Source organism: Symphalangus syndactylus, chromosome 18 (genome assembly GCF_028878055.3).
Source record: "Symphalangus syndactylus isolate Jambi chromosome 18, NHGRI_mSymSyn1-v2.1_pri, whole genome shotgun sequence".
Lineage (NCBI taxonomy): Eukaryota > Metazoa > Chordata > Mammalia > Primates > Hylobatidae > Symphalangus > Symphalangus syndactylus.
Genome location: NC_072440.2, coordinates 97,108,018 through 97,125,885, shown reverse-complemented (window position 1 = coordinate 97,125,885; position 17,868 = coordinate 97,108,018). Strand labels below are relative to the sequence as shown.

The following is a 17,868-nucleotide window of genomic DNA, read 5'->3' as shown; positions in this document are numbered from 1 at the left end:
TTTTTAATTCTGTTAACTAATCATTAGAAAACTAGAAATTACTGTCTCTCTGAGAACCAGTGAGGTAGCGAGAACCAGAGACTCTGTGTTTAATTTTGCAGGAGCTGGCTGGTTTCCCAGCAACACATCGATTTGTGGGGCCACTACTTTGGGCACCTCGAAGATAATTAAATACTAAGTCTCTCTCTGATGTATGCAAAGTCTGCCTAAGAGGGTTGGCAGCCACAGTGAAGGTAGCAGTCACACATTTTTTGGTAACTGAACATTGCAATATCACTATCTATTCTTATCCTTACTCTGTAAGAACTTGTCTCTATCCTTAATATCACCCAAAGTATCTCTGAGAATGAAGAAGGGGACAGAGAGAAAATGAAAAAAATGAGAGCTTACACAGTCAACACTTGGGGATCTTCTAGGTTTCTGGGATATGGAGATGAAGAGTGGAGTTTAATGTGTGTGGGAGAAATGATGAGGGGAGCACAACATCCTCTATCTCCTCTAGTTCAAGCTTCCATTTTATACATCGAGCAGCCAAGCACACAGATGAAGAATCTTCCCCCAAATTCTAAAACTAGTGGTAGAGAGAGGATGGTCACACACAAGTATGTGTCCACTAGTGCCCTGATCTTTCTACTACTCTAGTGAAAGGTAACACAATTTTTGAAAAACAATAATTTAAGAGACCATTTAAACTATGGGCATAGTTTTGTAACATTCCAGAAGTTGTTGGTGTTTCCATTCTAAACGCAATACTTCTGCATTCACTCACCAAGTAACAAGAGGTTATTTATAAGTCATATTCCCCTATCAAATGCACCTGTCCTTCAAAATAGATTTCAATCAGTAATGCCAGACAGACATCTTTAATTTCTAAAGGAGGAGGGGGACACTCACTGATTTACTTCTTGGAGAAGACTCTAGATGAGTAGCATCAGTAAGCCAGTGTGGCTTTCTTATTTGTACCACCAAATATTCAATAAATCCATTTCATTACCTACCAAGAACAGGGAAAATGCTCTTACATAGGGGAAAGCAGAGAGGAGAGAAAACAAAAAGAGTGAGGGGGATATGAGACGACTTGTATTAGAGTCATTCAGAGACTCTTGGGAGAGATTTCCTAGAGGGCCTGAAAAAGTTTGCACCACCTCAGAAGAAATATTGGTGAAACGCAGTTACACATGGATTTGGCAAATGAGAGAAAATAGTTTGCACTCATAACAAAGTCAAGTCAGTTTAGAAAAGTGCTTGAGAAAAAAAATCTTAATTACAAGCCAAGTTGCTTAAGTTCTGCTTTTGGAAAAAGTTAAGCTATCAAGGAACGAAAATCTCAAAAATATTCAGAAATCCTTGAACTCATATAAAAGTTACAACTTGTTTCTTAATTAGAACATCGAGAAAAGCTTAAAAGAAGAAATAGCAATGATACTTATTTATGAAGAGCTTGGGTTCAAAGTGTATGTTCCTGTGTTTTAACATGTCAGATAATATGGACATTTTCCCCTTTTCCCAACTTCTACACTGTTTCCTCGTATCTTTAGAATATTAGGAATTTGACATAACATAAAGTGAAGCTCTAACCAGAGAAATCAGCCTCATCCTCCTGGTGAGAAGGTGAAACTGACTGAGGTCGAGAACTTAAAAAGTGAAGGTAATGAGGAAAGTACATAACTGTAGTCACATTCATTTGCTTCAGGACCAGAGTCAGAACCTAAAGTTCCACATAGCAAAACTAATGTGATCTAATTTAGGGTTTACCCCAGGGATGCCACATGAACCTTCATGTTTGCTGAAAACAAGCACATCTCTAACTTCTATGCCCCGTACCTGGAATAGAGCTTGCGGCCTATGCCTTTGTGTTCCTAGCCGGCTCTTTAAAAAACACTGCAAGTGGTTTCCTCAAGTAATTCAAGGCAAAATGTTGAGACTGAACATGTTAAGGTCACAGTGCTTCAGAGAGAGTATGATTCTGATATTCATGACTTTTAAACTACAATCCACTTCAGTGATTTGACAAGAGTAGAGAATCTTTGATAGGTCTATCTTTTTTGAATCTCAATTTCTCTAACTCTGAAGAGCAAACAGTAGTATTGACCTCTTCATCTCACAGAGGGAAATAAGACTGCATCTGATAATAATTAGAAAGATATTCTGTGATGGGGCCCAAAATATTCTTAAACTCTGATTCATTTTTTAAAAGAAATTTATTGTTCTTTAGATGTAGTAATAACCATATAAATTATAAACTTGCTTTAAAATTAGATGGTAGAATGAGTTGGAGTTAGACCTCTAGGAAACTCTTTTGCAATGGGGATTATCTGGGAAGTCCTAGTTTCTAACAATTATTGACATGATGGTCTAACCCTGCATGCTAAAGCACGTGATTAAGGTTCCCGACTCCGCGACCCTATGGCCTCAGGGTGCATCAACTTAGAATTTAAGCCAAATTTCAACAGCCACCATATTTCTTTGATTTAGGAATTAGCATTCTTATTTATTCAATCAATAAGGATTTAAACTCTGAGTATGTGCACAGGACACTTAGAGTCAAAAGATGGTAAATACATCTTCTAGGGCTTCAGTTTTCATGGTGGTGGAGAAACAAAACTTTTAACAGTAATTAATAATGATAATAATTATAAATAATTAAGGCTCAAATATGTGGAATTCAAGGTTCCATTAAGCTTGCAATGGTTAGAGAAGGTTCCAGAGAGAAGATGGAGTGAGTGAGCCTTGAATTACGGTATAGAGAAACTAAGATCTTGTGTCTCTGTTACATTATGTCCTTCTAAGTATAGGGAGAAGGGACAGCATTTTAGTACCTGGGCAGAGCACGAAGGAAATAAATTAGCTAAACTGTTTACTATATTTCCATTCAGATCTGCATTTTTCCTGGGCAAGAGTAAGCCACCATGATTAACTGATACTGTGAATCACCCTATCTCCTATTAAGAGAAAAATAATGTACACGTGTTCTGTGTGTAATCTACCATGCATATGCCTGTTCAAGCATATGGAAAAATAAAAATAAATTTCATTGCACATATTCAACTACTAAATAGCTGATTGATAAATATACTGGAAAGTTTGCATTACCAAGATGATTATCCAGTTGACAGCTGTTTAAAGAAATCAAGAACTGACCTCCAATTATTGTTTTGTTTTGTTTTTTTCTTTTGAGATGGAGTCTCGCTCTGTCACCCAGGCTGGAGTGCAGTGGTGCCATCTCGCCCACTGCAATCTCTGCCTCCCAGTTTAAGCGATTCTCCTGCCTCAGCTTCCCGAGCAGCTGGGACTACAGGTTTGTGCCACCATGCCAGGCTAATTTTTGTAGGTTTAGTAGAGATGGGGTTTTGTCATGTTGGCCAGGCGCCAAGCTGGTCTTGAACTCCTGGCCTCAGGTGATCCTCCCACCTTGGCCTCCCAAAATGCTGGGATTACAGGCGTGAGCAACCGCGTCCAGCCTAATTATTGTTAGCAAGAAAAATAATCATTCAGACACTCCCTTACCTGTCTCTGGGGCCAGGAGGCTTTCAGAATGGCTTCAGTTCTAAAGAACACGAGGAGCTTGCTGTCCTCCTCAGTCAGGTGAAATGATTGCCCCAAAATCTGCAGCACGTGAATGCGGGGCCGCACCGGCCAGGCATCATCAGCACAGAAAGGCCGCAGCCACTCCAGCAGGTCCTCAGGTGAAACCAGCTCCTCACTGCAGGGCAAAATCCAGAGGTATCTGTAAACTCCTAAGCCTTTTATTTTCCCCCTTCCAGTAATCAAATGTGGTCACTGACCTAACACTTGTTTGTTGGATGACTTCGTTTTTTTCCTCTTGAAAGGAAAAATTTTGGTTTTTAAATGGCTTACAGCAAACTGTATTAGGTATTTAAAACCTATGTAAAATGAATGTAATTTTAAAACAGTATCATATTAAAATGAGTTATATAAAGCAGATAAATATCCTTGGCTAGTTTATTTCAAAATTTAATAAGTAGTAAGGTTTATTTCTGTTAATAATACCAATAGTGCAAGGCTGCATTCTAGTAATTTTACATATCTGATTACTCGTTGTCAATAATTAAGCAAAGTAGGCATCATAAGTTGCTTTTTACAGCTGAACCAACAAACTTCAGGGAAGTGATATAATATGCCCACACAAATGTATAATAGTGCTGTAGGACCCAAAGCTCCAGTTCTTTCTACCATTTTTCCCAGATGATTAGAATTTCAATAGGCTATTAGAGTATCAAATTTTATACTGCTCTAAAAGTGAAGTATGAATGCTTCGTTATTATAGGACTGTGAAGTTTAAAATGATTCAGAAAAGGGGACAGTTTGTACAATGTTCTATCTCGTACTGGAATCTCTTTTCTTGTAACCCCAAATGAATATCTTATTTGATTATGTCAATGGATTATTTATCCATAACTCTAAGGGGTTATCCATACAGGAGACTCATTCCCACAAGAGCCTGGAGATCCATGCTAAAGCACTGAATTATACAGGTTTTGTTGTAGCCAGATCCTTATAAGGCTTTTAGCTATAAATCACCGAGACTGAATCCAAGTCTAACTTACCTTAAATCAAATTCCATGCCCTAATAAGATTACAAGACGTTTTTTTAACTTCTGAGAAGAATACAATTCTGCAATGCCACTGAGTATGTCTTTCAGTATGTATTATTTAATATACTTGTCAAATGCTATCTTATGGCAATTTAAAAGAATTATTTGTATTTAAGAATAAGTGAAACTACAAAATGTTGTGGATAATTGGTTTAAGAATTTCATAAATTTAGTAACTCAGTTGTTAATTTTACCTATAAGATTCCTAAATATTTATCAGAAATGGAAACAATTAGGGTGCAAAAATAGGATGCTACAAATATTTCTGGTGAACCTTTTGCAAAGTGAATAGACAGTACAGTGTAATGGGTCTAATGGAAAGACCATTAAAAAAAATCTGATGGACCTAACCGAATCCTGGCTGCAGACTTTCCTAAGAACTCTAGATAAAAATCATGAATATTATCCTTCCCAGGTTATAGTGACACAGACAAAGGTACCAAGAGTGTGTCACCTGGAGTCCGTGAAACCAAGATAACATATACAAAGCACCTAGCAAATTATGTGGTACAGAGGAAGTACTTAATAAATAGTAACCATCATTGTCATAACAACAATCATCACCATAATTATCAGCATCATCAAAGCACTATAGTTTGTGCTTAATGATACAGAGATAAAAAAAAAATTATACGGTTTCTGCCGTCAAAGAACTAATAATACCACGGAATGCCAAGACTTTAAAAGTGACTATTATCCAAGTTACTAATATAAATGTGAACAACTGCTTTGGAGGAAGAGTGAATAGAACCAGGAAAGGCTTCAGAGAGGACATGGCATCTGAACAGGATCACAGAGAGTAATTAGAATGTATATAAATGGAAGTGTGGGAAAATATAATCCAGACAGAGAACAGCAAGAAAAAAACAGCAAAAGATTTCAGAGGACAAAGAATTTTCAGGGAGAGATTAAAGCACAGATGTGTGGGTGGTAAATTAGAGGAGAGAGAGGTAAGGAAGGATAGGCTTTCTCACCTAGGTAACCAAGAGACTGAATACAAGGCTGAAAAGGCGGTACAGTTTAACTCTTTGACAGAACAGGCTCTGGAGGTGTTTGGCCTAGACTCAGTGCCCACATTTGCCACTTCCTGACAATGTTACTTTGAACAAGAAGTCACTCAATAGAGCAGAGCCTCAGTTTCCTTATTCGTATATTGGAGACGGATAACAACACTTTCCTCAGGGGTTGTTGAGAAATTAAACAGAAACATAAAATACTAAATGCAAGGCATGTAATACAATGTCTGGCATATAACTAAGTGCTTCAACTAAAAGCAACCATTATTATTAGGGATATCTGATCTTTTTTGCATGAAATGGGAATGATAGAGGATTTCTGAGCAGTGAAACATCAGAATCATGTTACTGATTAGAAAAATGTATTGGCTGGGGCAGACTGAGGCACTTTTGATGAAGGCTTGAAGCTGTCTAATTCAGGAAGAAAGTAATTTGAAGCCCATTTCTGATTATAAGTCCTAACCAGTTTCACATAAAATGAAGCTGATTTTTTGGCCCTCTCACCCAAGTGCCAAGAAGAGATAAGTAGGAAAAGCTAGAATGTGCGGAAGCTGTTGTCATGAAGACAAGCTGGAAGTTATAATAATAACCAAAGCCCCCAATATGGTGAATAAGAATGAAAACAATATTCATAATAACTTCGGAAGGTTTACTGTGCAACATGAATTATATCACTTCATCATAACTATCTTTTTCTTGTATACTGTTATCATCTCCAATTTGTAGATGAGGTAACAATCTCAGATTTAAGAATTTGACTATGGCATTTTGAGCTGAATGATATTAAAATTTTAAAAAAGATAAAAATAATTTGTCCAAGGTCACACAGTAAGTAGTGGCACCAATATTTGAACTTGGACTATCTGACTACGTTGTCAATTACTACACAATGCTACTGAACCAAACGGGCTATTCCAGAACAGTGTGGCAGTGGATTAAAATTACTCAGCTATGATGAGATATAGAAGGATTATTACTCTAATATTTTTCAAGTTATTAAATCAAATTAGTTCCTTTTACATTAGAGCTTACTGTGCAGCTAATAACGTTTGACATTTTAAAGGAACATGCTCTCATTTTGTGTTGATAGTTCAAACATATAATAAAATTATGAGAAGTCCTTCCTAAAATAGAAGCATTGTGTTCTAGAAGCACCATGTCATAGATGTGCTTCGCTATTACTGGTGCTCAAGAAAACTACACAGAAATGAAAGGCAGCTCTTTAGAAAAAGCTGTCAAGGACATTGACTAGACACTATCTCCTGAAGATTTTAGCTTCAAAATTGCTTACATTTTTATTTCAAATTGAGTTCTTAAAATTCATAGTCACTCTTATGGTTCAGCAAATATACAAACACATATACACAAACATATGCACAGGGAAACAGAGGAAGAACCGTGATAAAATGTTAACAACTAGCAAATCAAGGGGAAGAGTATGTCAGTATTTTTTTATCTGTGTAATTTTTCTAAGGGTTTTAAATTTTTCAAGATAAACAGGTAAAAAACAGCAATTATAACTTTTATAATGTAAAAACTAGAATAGGAAGAAGGAAAGTGATTTCATTTCTCATCTTTTATGAAAGCAAGGAGAGGACTTAATGAGCTTAAAAATTAAAAAAGAACAACATTATTTCAAAACATATTTACTTCATTATAAGGGTAATACAAATGATTTTAAAAAGTCATGAAACACACTTTGGGAGGCTGAGATGGGCAGAATACAAGGTCTGGAGATCGAGACCATCCTGGCGAACATGGTGAAACTCCGTCTCTACTAAAAATACAAACATTAGCTGGGCGTGGTGGTGCATGCCTGTAATCCCAGCTACCCAGGAGGCTGAGGCAGGAGAACCGCTTGAACCAGGGAGTCAGAGGTTGCAGTGAGCCGAGATCGCACCACTGCACTCCAGCCTGGTGACAGAGCAAGACTCCGTCTCAAAAAAAAAAAAAAAAAAGGTTATAAAATAGATAAAAAAAAGAAAATCTCTCATAGTTTCACTACAAACATGTAGGGAATTGCTTCCACCTTTTTCCCTATAATGAGATTGGGGAGGGGATATTATACTGCAAATGATAATTTAGTACATACACTATTTTTAAAAATTTGCTGATAAAGGAAACACACTCAGAATCAGTTTTGGTCCAAAAGATAAGAAGTCATGTGCAATACATAAACAGCTCTATTAACAGAAAAGAACAACAGCAGCAACCATGACAACAAAATATGCCCATTGAATGACTAATTTGAGACTGTGTTACTCTGAGGTGGAATGAGTGTTCATCTGGCATTTCCCTATTATGTAATGTAGCATGGAAGGACATTCACAAAAGTACAAAAGAATGGAAGGAAAATGTCAAGCAAACAAAGGAAATTATTGAATCAGAGCAAGAAGACAGATTTTTTAAGAATATAAATAAGTGAATCCTCAGTAAGAGAGTTTTCAGGTTCTGCATGGCATACACATACAAAGATAACCCAAACTTAAATTCAAATAGTTAAGTTACATTAAAGGAGATGGTAAATATAAAAGCATTTTATAAATCATGATGCACTAATCAAAATAAAATGTTCTTATATGAGAATGCAAGAAAGCAGAACTACATTCAAGCAAGCAAAACACACACATTTGAGATTTCTTGTAAATATAAATGTCATAGAATTTGAATACCTGAAGGAACATTAGGTCTCTTCCACACTGGCAACCAGATTTTGTGGCTGGCTTGCATAGTAGATGCCAATGTTTCAAAATTAAGGAATTTCACCGACACATACACAGAGTCAGGATGTTCCAGCTCCTGTTTAAAAACTGGATGACAGGCCGGGCGCGGTGGCTCACGCCTGTAATCCCAACACTTTGGGAGGCCGAGGCAGGCGGATCACGAGGTCAGGAGATTGAAATCATCCTGGCTAACACTGTGAAACCCTGTCTCTACTAAAAATACAAAAAATTAGCCGGGCGAGGTGGTGGGCGCCTGTAGTCCCAGCTACTGGGGAGGCTGAGGCAGGAGAATGGCGTGAACCCCAGGGGGCAGAGCCTGCAGTGAGCCGAGATCCTGCCACTGAACTCTAGCCTGGGCGACAGCGAGAGTCCATCTCAAAAAAAAAAAAAAAAAAAACTGGATGACAGTAAAATAGTGGCAAAAACAGGCTGGGGCCAAGGCAGCAGCGGCCTCCTTTAGACAAGGCCTGGGTGAGCTTTCTAGTTCATCCCAGGCTCTCCCACTGCCTATCTCCTCTGAAGCCCTCTGGAGGGAGAGAGGGGTATATACAAGTGAGCTAACAGTGAAGCACACAAACACTCATTCCATGTAGGTCCCGTGCCTCCATTAATGAACTGACCCACATACTATGCACACTTTCCTCACTACATATGCAGCGGGTGGGGCAGACATTTCCCAGGAGAATGTCTTCTATTGATCAGCTCCCATGAAACAATCAGGGGGAAGTGACAAGGAATAAGAACTGCAAATAAACAAATGGGTAAATGGTACTGTAGTAATATAAAAAGGATGACTTTAGGAAAATCATAATCAAGGTATATAAAAAGAAAAATGCCAGTAAAGATGCCAGTATGCACACAATTCCAATCTCAAAGCTTGACTCCTGATAAATACAAATAATCTCCTTGTGGCTGCTCTCAAATATATGCCAATCCAGAATATCTTTCTGGGCTTCACTTATCAGTGAAAGAGTGGACACACCTTGCTGTAACATGGCAGAGTGGATACTCATAAATATGGCCTGAAGTGACCAGAAATATTGCGGGAACAGAGTGGATCCACCATCCTGGATTGTGACCACAGCTTTCAGGAGGGCTCAACCTCACAGAACACAAGGCCTCATGCACTGCAGGTGCTCAGAGAACACTGGATGATTTACTTTGCCTCACAGAGCAGGAAAAGGGAAAAAGAAATCAGATTCAATTTGCTCTAGGTGTGCCGTTCTTTCTTCTTTTTTTTTTTCCTCGCTTTCTTTTCACTTTAAAAATAATGTGCAATCCCTAGATAACAGCAAAGAGTTTAATAAAGTCTGAATTATGTGACATTGTTCAATACTTATATGAAACTTTAAGGCAGCTGAAGCTGAGACTGTGGTGAAGTAGCAATTTAAACAATCACCCGCCCCCCCCAAAAAAAACTCAACAGTTTTGAAGTAAATCTTTCTTCTTTTTTTGAATATTGCACAGAGGAATTCTACATTAATTACCTGTTATCTGATGAATTTAACGCTATAAATCCTTTTGAGAATGACAAATATACTGGCTCATGCTTGTGAGACATTCTTGTTAGGAAGTTTTTTAAAGCTAGATGAAGGCAAGAAGTAGAAAGGGAAATAAGGCAAGGGCAGAGAGAAGCACGTCGAAGAGACAAGGTAAGACCTTGCTACTCAAAGTTCTTCCATGGACTGGGTATCACTTGGGAGCTGGTTAGAAATGAAGAATTTCAGACCCCACCCAGACTTACTCAATCAAAATCTGTATTTTAATAAGATCCCCAGGCAATTCCTATGCAGAATTAAGTGTGAGAAGCACTGCTTTACTTTCCTGTGCTGGCTCTTAGTGTCAAAAGGAGGTCATATGATGAGAGAAACGCATACCTCTCTGAGCTTCATTTCCTAATCTGTAAAATTCAGATGACAATTTCTGTATAATAAGGTTGTTCTGAGGACTAAGTGAGTTACTGAATAGCACCTTTCCAAAGTCTTGGCATAGAGGAATTAGATGTTTGTTAGGATTTTTTGTTTCCTTGTTTTTAAAATATTTGACAGCAGTATTTTCTTAATTCCAGGTTTGACAGATATGCTTTTAGAACATTCTTAGTGTTGAATTTTTTTTTAAAAAAACTTACTTTTCTTAAGCAAATTCTTAACACGAACTAGAAATTGATATTTTCTTCTTGAAATATGATGTTATAAATACACATAAATAATAAGAGACAGCATACACATTTATGGATTTCTTTTATGAAAGAAATTTCATATGCACAAATAATTAATTCCTTTGTCCTAACCTTTAATTGTAGATGTATGAAAGGTCTTTGGCATGATTTAAAATCCTTAAAACACTCAACTCTCATGTCTAGAGGCAAGAACGTGGTTAAACTGAAAAGAAAGCCATCTGTACAGGTGGCCTGTCTAGGTGTTATAATTTTAACACAAAATTAGCACAGATAAAGGAAGAGGAAAAGAGAGCTTTTTGGGTGAGGCAGGAGCTGCAGTGAAAGAGCAAATGATTCTAACACTTATTTTGTGGAGTCGTGAGGATTTTCTACATAGATGATCATGCTATGTGCAAATGGGGACAATCTGACTTCCTCCTTTCCCATTTAGATGCCTTTTACTTCTTTCTCTTGTCTTATTGCTCGAAATAGAACTTCTAGTGTGATGTGTTGAATAAAAGTGGTGAAAACAGGCATCCTTGTCTTGTTCCAAACCTTGGAGGAAAAACTTTCAATTTTTTCTCATTAAGTATGATGCTATGGGTTTGACACAGATGGTCTTTACTGTATTATATTCCTTCCATATTTAGCTTGTTGAGTTTTATCATGAAGGGATGTTGAATTTTATGGAATGCTTTTTCAGCATCTATTAATGAATTTGGTCAAGCTGTAGATACAAAATCAACATACAAAAATCAGTAGCATTTCTATACGCCAATAGCAAACAATCTGAAGAAGAAATTAAGAAAGCAATTTCATTTACAAGACAGCTGTGAAAAAAATACCTAATAATATACTTAACCAAGGAGGTAAAAGACCTCTACAATGAAAACTATAAAACACTGATGAAAAAATGGAAGAGGACACAAATAAATGGAACGATATTCCATGTTCATGGATTGGAAGAATACTGTTTAAACATCCATAATACCCAAAGTGATTTACAGATTCAATGCAATCCCTATCAAAATATCAATGGCATTCTTCACAGAAACAGAAAAAAAATCTTAAAATTCATATGGAAAGGCAAAAGACCCTGGATACCTAAAACAAACACAGCTGGAGGCATCACACTGCTTGACCTCAAAATACACAACAAAGCTATGGTAACCCAAACAGCACGGTAGTGGCATAAAAACAGATACATATACAAATGGAACATAATAGAGAACCCCAAAATTAATCCATGCATTTATAGCAACTGATTTTTGACAAAGGTTCCAAGAACACACACTGGGAAAAGTACAGTCTCTTCAATAAATGGTGCTGAGAAAATTAGATAACCACACAAAAAAGAATGAAACTAGACTTCTATCTCTCCCCATATATTACAAATATCAACTATAAATGAATTAAAGACTTAAATGTAAAACCCAAAAATATGAAACTACTAGAAGAAAACATAAGACAAAAGTTTTATAAAATTGGACTGAGCAAAGATGTTTTGAATAACACCCCAAAAGCTCAGGCAACAAAAGCAAAAACAGACAGATGGAATTACATCAAACTAAAAAGCTCTGTTATGTCAAAAGAAACAATCAATAAAGTGAACAGACAGCCTACAGAATTGGAGAAACTATTTGTAAACTGTACATCAGATAAGGCGTTAATATTCAGGATATACAAGGAACTCAAACAACTCAATAGCAAAAATATAAATAATCTGACTTAAAAGGAGCAATAGTGACCTGAAGTGAAATAGACCTGAAGTAACATTTCTCAAAAGAAGACATGCAAATACCCAATAAACATATGAAAAAAATGCTCGACATCACTAATCATCAGGGAAAAGCAATCAAAATGACAATGAGTTTTCACTTTACTTAAGAAAAAAAATAACTAATGCTGGCCAGGGTGCAGAGAAAAGGGAACCCTTATACACTGTTGGTGGGAACATAAATTAGTCGCTGTTAGGGAAAACAGAACGGAGGTTCCCCTAAAAACTGAAAATAGGACTACCATTTGATGCAGCAATCCCATTACTGAGTATATATCCAAAGGGAATGACATCAGTATGTTGAAGAAACTTCTGCACACCCATGTTTATTGCAGTACTATTCATAATAGCCAAGATACGGAATTAACCTAAATGCCCATCTAAAGATTAATGGATGAAGAAAATGTGGTACATATAAATACTATTCAGCCACAAAACAGTGAAATCCTGTCATTTGCAATAACATGGATGAACCTGGAGGACATTACGTTAGGTGAGATGAGCCAGGCACAGAGACAAATACCACACGATCTCACTCATATGTGGAATCTATAAAAGTTGATTTCATGGAAGTCAGAGTAGATTGGTGGTTCCTGGAAGTTGTGGAGCAGAGTGTGGTGTACTAGGAGAGGACAGTCAATAGGCATAAAGTTACAGTTGGGCAGGAAGAGTAAGTTTTGGTGTCTTATTTATATAGTAGGATGAATTAGAGCAAATATCAATGTATTGTATACTTCAAGATTGCTAGAAGAATTTGAATCTTGTCACCACAAAGAAATGATAAATGTTTAAAATGATGGATATGGTAATTATACCAGTTTTATCATTATACTATGTATACGTTCATTGAAACATTACAGGTCGGGCGTGGTGGCTCATGCCTGTAATCTCAGCACTTTGTGAGGCCAAGGAGGGTGGATCACCTGAAGTCAGGAGTTCAAGATCAGCCTGGCCAACATGGTGAAACCCCATCTCTACTAAAAATACAAAAATTACCCAGGCATGGTGGTGGGCACCTGTAATCCCGGCTACTCAGGAGGCTGAGGCAGGAGAATCACTTGAACCCAGGGGGCAGAGGTTGCAGTGAGCCGAGATTGCATCACTGCATTCTGGCCTGGGAGACACTGCAAGACTCTGTCACAAAAAAAAAAAAAAAAAAAAAGAACATTACATTGTACCACATAAACATGTACAATTATTATGTGTCAATTATACAATATAAAAAATTAAATTTAAAAGAAGCAAATAATATTTGCATCAACATAAAAAGATAAAAGAGGACATGTGGGCCTGGCACGGTGGCTCACGCCTGTAATCCCAGCACTTTGGGAGGCTGAGGTAGGTGGATCACCTGAGGTCAGGAGTTCGAGACCAGACTGACCAACATGGCAAAACCCCATCTCTACTAAGAATACAAAAATCAGCTGGACACGGTGGCAGGCACCTGTAATTCCAGCTACTCGGGAGGCTGAGGCAGGAGAATTGTTTGAACCAGGGACGTGGAGGTTGCAGTGAGCCGAGATTGCACCATTGTACTCCAGCCTGGCCAACAAGAGCAAAACTCCATGTAAAAAAAAAAAAAAAAAAAAAAAAAAGAAAAGAAAAAAAGGGAACATGTGAATAATGGCATAAATTGCTTAAAAATTTACCACAAAACCACATATTTGGTGGTGGCTGTCAACACACTCCCTCAAATTCTTACCTTTTTATGCAGTCTCCCTGCCAGGGATATTGTGGGATAGTATATGCATAACCCAAAAGCATGTAATGTGCTTTTGTGCGTGACATCTGAAGATGTGTATGAGTGAGGTTATTGTCAGAACAGACACTATGGAGGGTAGTGGGTGTCCAGGTTACGAGTTTGGGACTGAGGGAGGCTTGGTATGTCAACAAGAGAAAGGGTGAGGGGCACATAAGGCCTGGCACGGGCTCCTAGAGGTCAGGCTGTCATGTCATGCCAAGGAATGAATAACTTGACAGCATTACTTTCAAAATCCAGAATAACCATATCACTGCAAAGACCCTCCTTGGAACTACCTGGAAAACGTAAACTGTCTCCCCTACGTGATTCTGCCAGGTGCATTATTGGGAAGGGAAACCCAAACAAAGGGTGTCGGGTTTAACTGTGCAGATTCAAAAAATACTTGCCAAAATAAAAGTTATGGCTTTGTATTTCTTCTTTATATTTTTTAGGCAAAAAAAAAAAAAAAGTTCTCTGAAGTTTCTTTTGTTAAGAAGGCTTTGTTATTCTGTGTCTCTAGAATAAAAAGTAAGATCTTGCTCTGTTTCTACACTCCCTAATGTCTTCTTCAAACCTTAAAAAATAGTCTGTATTAGAGTGAGTCTCAAATTGGATTCTTCTGTAAATGTGGCTAGAAATTCACTAAGACGAAATACTGCCTTTTAATATTCTTGAGATGTCCCAGTGGGACAAGACACAGTACCTGTTGAGACCCTTTCATCTTGGGAGGCCAGGATCCAGAGTCAGCCTAGCCTGAGAGAAGCTACGCTGCGGATGGCAGCTCCCTGGGAGCTGATGGCTGAGAACTCACTGACAAGCTGGGAATGAGATGGCAGTAGTGAGATGGGCCCTGGAAGGAGGGTAAGTGTTTCCCACGTAGCATCTCTGCCTGCTCTGCTACCTGGTGCATGTGCAGTTGCTCAAGGAGCTTCCTCAGCCTGGAATACCATCATCTATCTCCTCCAAACAAACTCTTCTTTCACTGACCAGCTCTGTGTCACCCCTTGTGTATCCTGCCCTAACTACTCCCTCCACTCTGCCTTCCGTACAGCGCTTCCCATTCTATAGCACAGTGACTATGGCTACAGGCCAGATCGTCTCCCACGCAAGACTGTGAGCTCCTTGGGGTTAGAGGTTGTTTCTTATCCATATGACCCCTTTGTGACTTCACACAGAGCATGGCACAGAGTAAACCCCATGAATCATTAATTTCTTTTTAAAATGGGGGGCCTAAATCAGCCACTGCCACAGCGACTTTCCTATCTGAAGAACCATAAGCAAAGGGGTTCTTCAGATAGGAAACACTGTGCAAGGTAAAAAGCACAGGAAGTAGAAACCCCTGCTTGCAATGTTTTTCCACCTTCACCTACATAGCTCATTCTATATTCTGTCACTCAAACCTTGTGCACAAAGCAGTGCAGGGAAATAGACTATGAAGGCATCGGCATCTGAGTACTACATTATCATTTAGAGCCAGGGTGGAATCCTGGTTCTATTTCCCAGCTCTACGACTCTGGGCAAGTCAACTCCTCTCTCTGAGCTTTTAGGTCCTCCTCTGAAAATGGCAACAACATATACAGCTGTTAGAAATAATAATCACAATAATCATTAAATCTATAAAGATCAATGGAAAGTCTTACAATAGCAAGTAGATAAGAGCATATAAAAGTTTACACATTTAAATTGAAACTATATAAAAAGATATCTGTACCTGAACAATAACTGGTAGGTAACATGTAAATAAAAATAATTATATTACCAAATGGAACTATGGGGAGTTTTCTCAAACCCACCTTCATTATATTCTATCATATTTTCAATTAAAGAAAGAAAACCGGGGAGAGGACTTGTATGGCTGACATGGACATTAGGCATTGTAAAGACCTTCGTGAATTTCGAGGACATGCATAACTTCATTTGTGGTTGCTCTTTTTCTTATCAGTATCATTGTACCTGAATGAAAAATTATTTCTAAAAATAGCATCAGAGATACACATCTTTCTAGGCTTATAAAGCCTGTATACTTTGAGTCCTAAAACAAAGGAGACTTTAATTTATACAAAGTTTTTTTGTTTTTTTTTTTTAAAGAGCATATATACTCACCCTAGGAATTTCCACACTTAATCAATACAGTTAATGTGTTGGAAATGAGAACCCCCTATCTTGTGGGAAGCTCAGAGCAGCTTCTGCCCTGACAGAATGATTATGATGATGATGATTTCTAATGGCTGTGAAGGAGGCAAGAGAAAACAATGCTCTCCATGGCAAGCAGGACCTGGAGCTGGTGGGGTCAGCACAGAGCTAAGAATACCATGTCTCCAGGTGCACAGCCGCTCCTTTCCCACCTAAAAATGTGGCTTAGTCTTGGAAGCCTCATACATACGGATACTAAGAGCAATTCTAACACTCTGAGGAAAGCCAGTTAATGAAGATGCACATACTGTTCTAGTCTTACCCCTTGTCCACACTGGCGTGGACTGCTGCAACAACACCTTCCAGGACCTTCAGTGGGTCCCTTGGCCCACCAAGGTCAGCACTGCCACCACTGTGAAACGAGAGACAAACTGATTCAGAAAAGGATCACTCAAGTCTCAGAAATATACTTGGTATTCACACCCTTAAATGAACCTGGCTGGATTTTGGCATAGTATACTGCCTGCCCATAGTCACTTGTGCTATGTGATGTCTACAAATGTACCAAGCCCTACACTAGGTGCTAATGAAACATTTTCTGCCCTTAAGGAGCTCAGTCTAATATACGCATGTTTTCCTATCAAGAGAATAACACATTCTACTTGCACTGTGTCATTTGAAAAACGTTCGTTGAACATTAACTGTATGAGCTACTTTAAGCATTAAATGTAATAATGATTTAAATCCTCCAGTTGAAGTTTTTTTTTTTTAAAGAAGCACTAATATTTACTTGTTACTAATAAGTACCAGGCAATGCTAAACAGTTCACATATATTCTGCCACTATTAAACACAACATCCTATGAGACAAGTACTATTATTATGCCCATTTTACCGATGTTATGTGTAGAACTCTAGTGAATCATGAAAATGCAACAGAGGAGAAAAATATTTTCGATGAGTTTTTCAAATAATTTAATGATATAAATCAACTGCTAGATCCCGTTCCTTTCACGTCTTTGTTATTTCGTGCCTACTACATTTTATTAATTTCCTAAAAGGTAAATGTTATGAACATTGTCAATAAAAATTTATTTTCCGTAGAAACAGAAGTAGCTGAATTCCTTAAGTTCCCTTTTCCTTCCATTGCTGGAAGATTTAATTCACATTTATTGAAAGTCTTCTGTGTGCCAAGGATACCATTTATTGGATCAGAACCAAATCTTCAGTGGTAGAATTGGATGCAGAAAAAGATAAGTATAATTTATGTCAAAAATTTATAAGTGTAAAAACTATTCCATCATATTTTAATTATTCATGAAAATGGGCAATTTTTAAGAAATAAACTAATCAAAACACTAATTTTTCCAAATGCATATTTTTGTGAGCTTCATCTAAAACTTGGTTTAAGAAATAACAAAAAGATAACCATAAACCAAAAGGTACGAAATATGGCCAACAAATATCTGTCATCATTTGAAAGAGGACACTGGTTCATATAACCAACATCAAAAAATCCTAATAAGCAAATAATAAAACAAAGCTTTATTAATTTGAAATTTGTTCTTTTTAAAAAAAGTTATGAAATTCTATGTATCTCCCTATATATAAAATTAATGGATACCTCAGAGCATTAAGGTAAAAACTGTATGAGGCTGGGGTAATTAAACTGATAAAGGCTCATTTGATTTCGGTTCAGCTGCAG

At 37.6% G+C, this 17,868-nt stretch overlaps 1 protein-coding gene across 1 annotated transcript in view; it reads right to left on the bottom strand.

Annotated features, from left to right (window-relative positions):
- Positions 1–17,868, bottom strand: part of NBAS (NBAS subunit of NRZ tethering complex) — a 387,713-nt gene that overhangs the window by 48,698 nt on the left and 321,147 nt on the right. Inside the window, exons 47-48 of the mRNA XM_055254044.2 lie at positions 16,487–16,576; positions 3,508–3,703 (exon numbers count right to left, since the gene is read on the bottom strand). Coding sequence (XP_055110019.2) covers positions 3,508–3,703; positions 16,487–16,576 — 286 coding nt within the window. The remainder of the gene's footprint in view (positions 1–3,507; positions 3,704–16,486; positions 16,577–17,868) is intronic.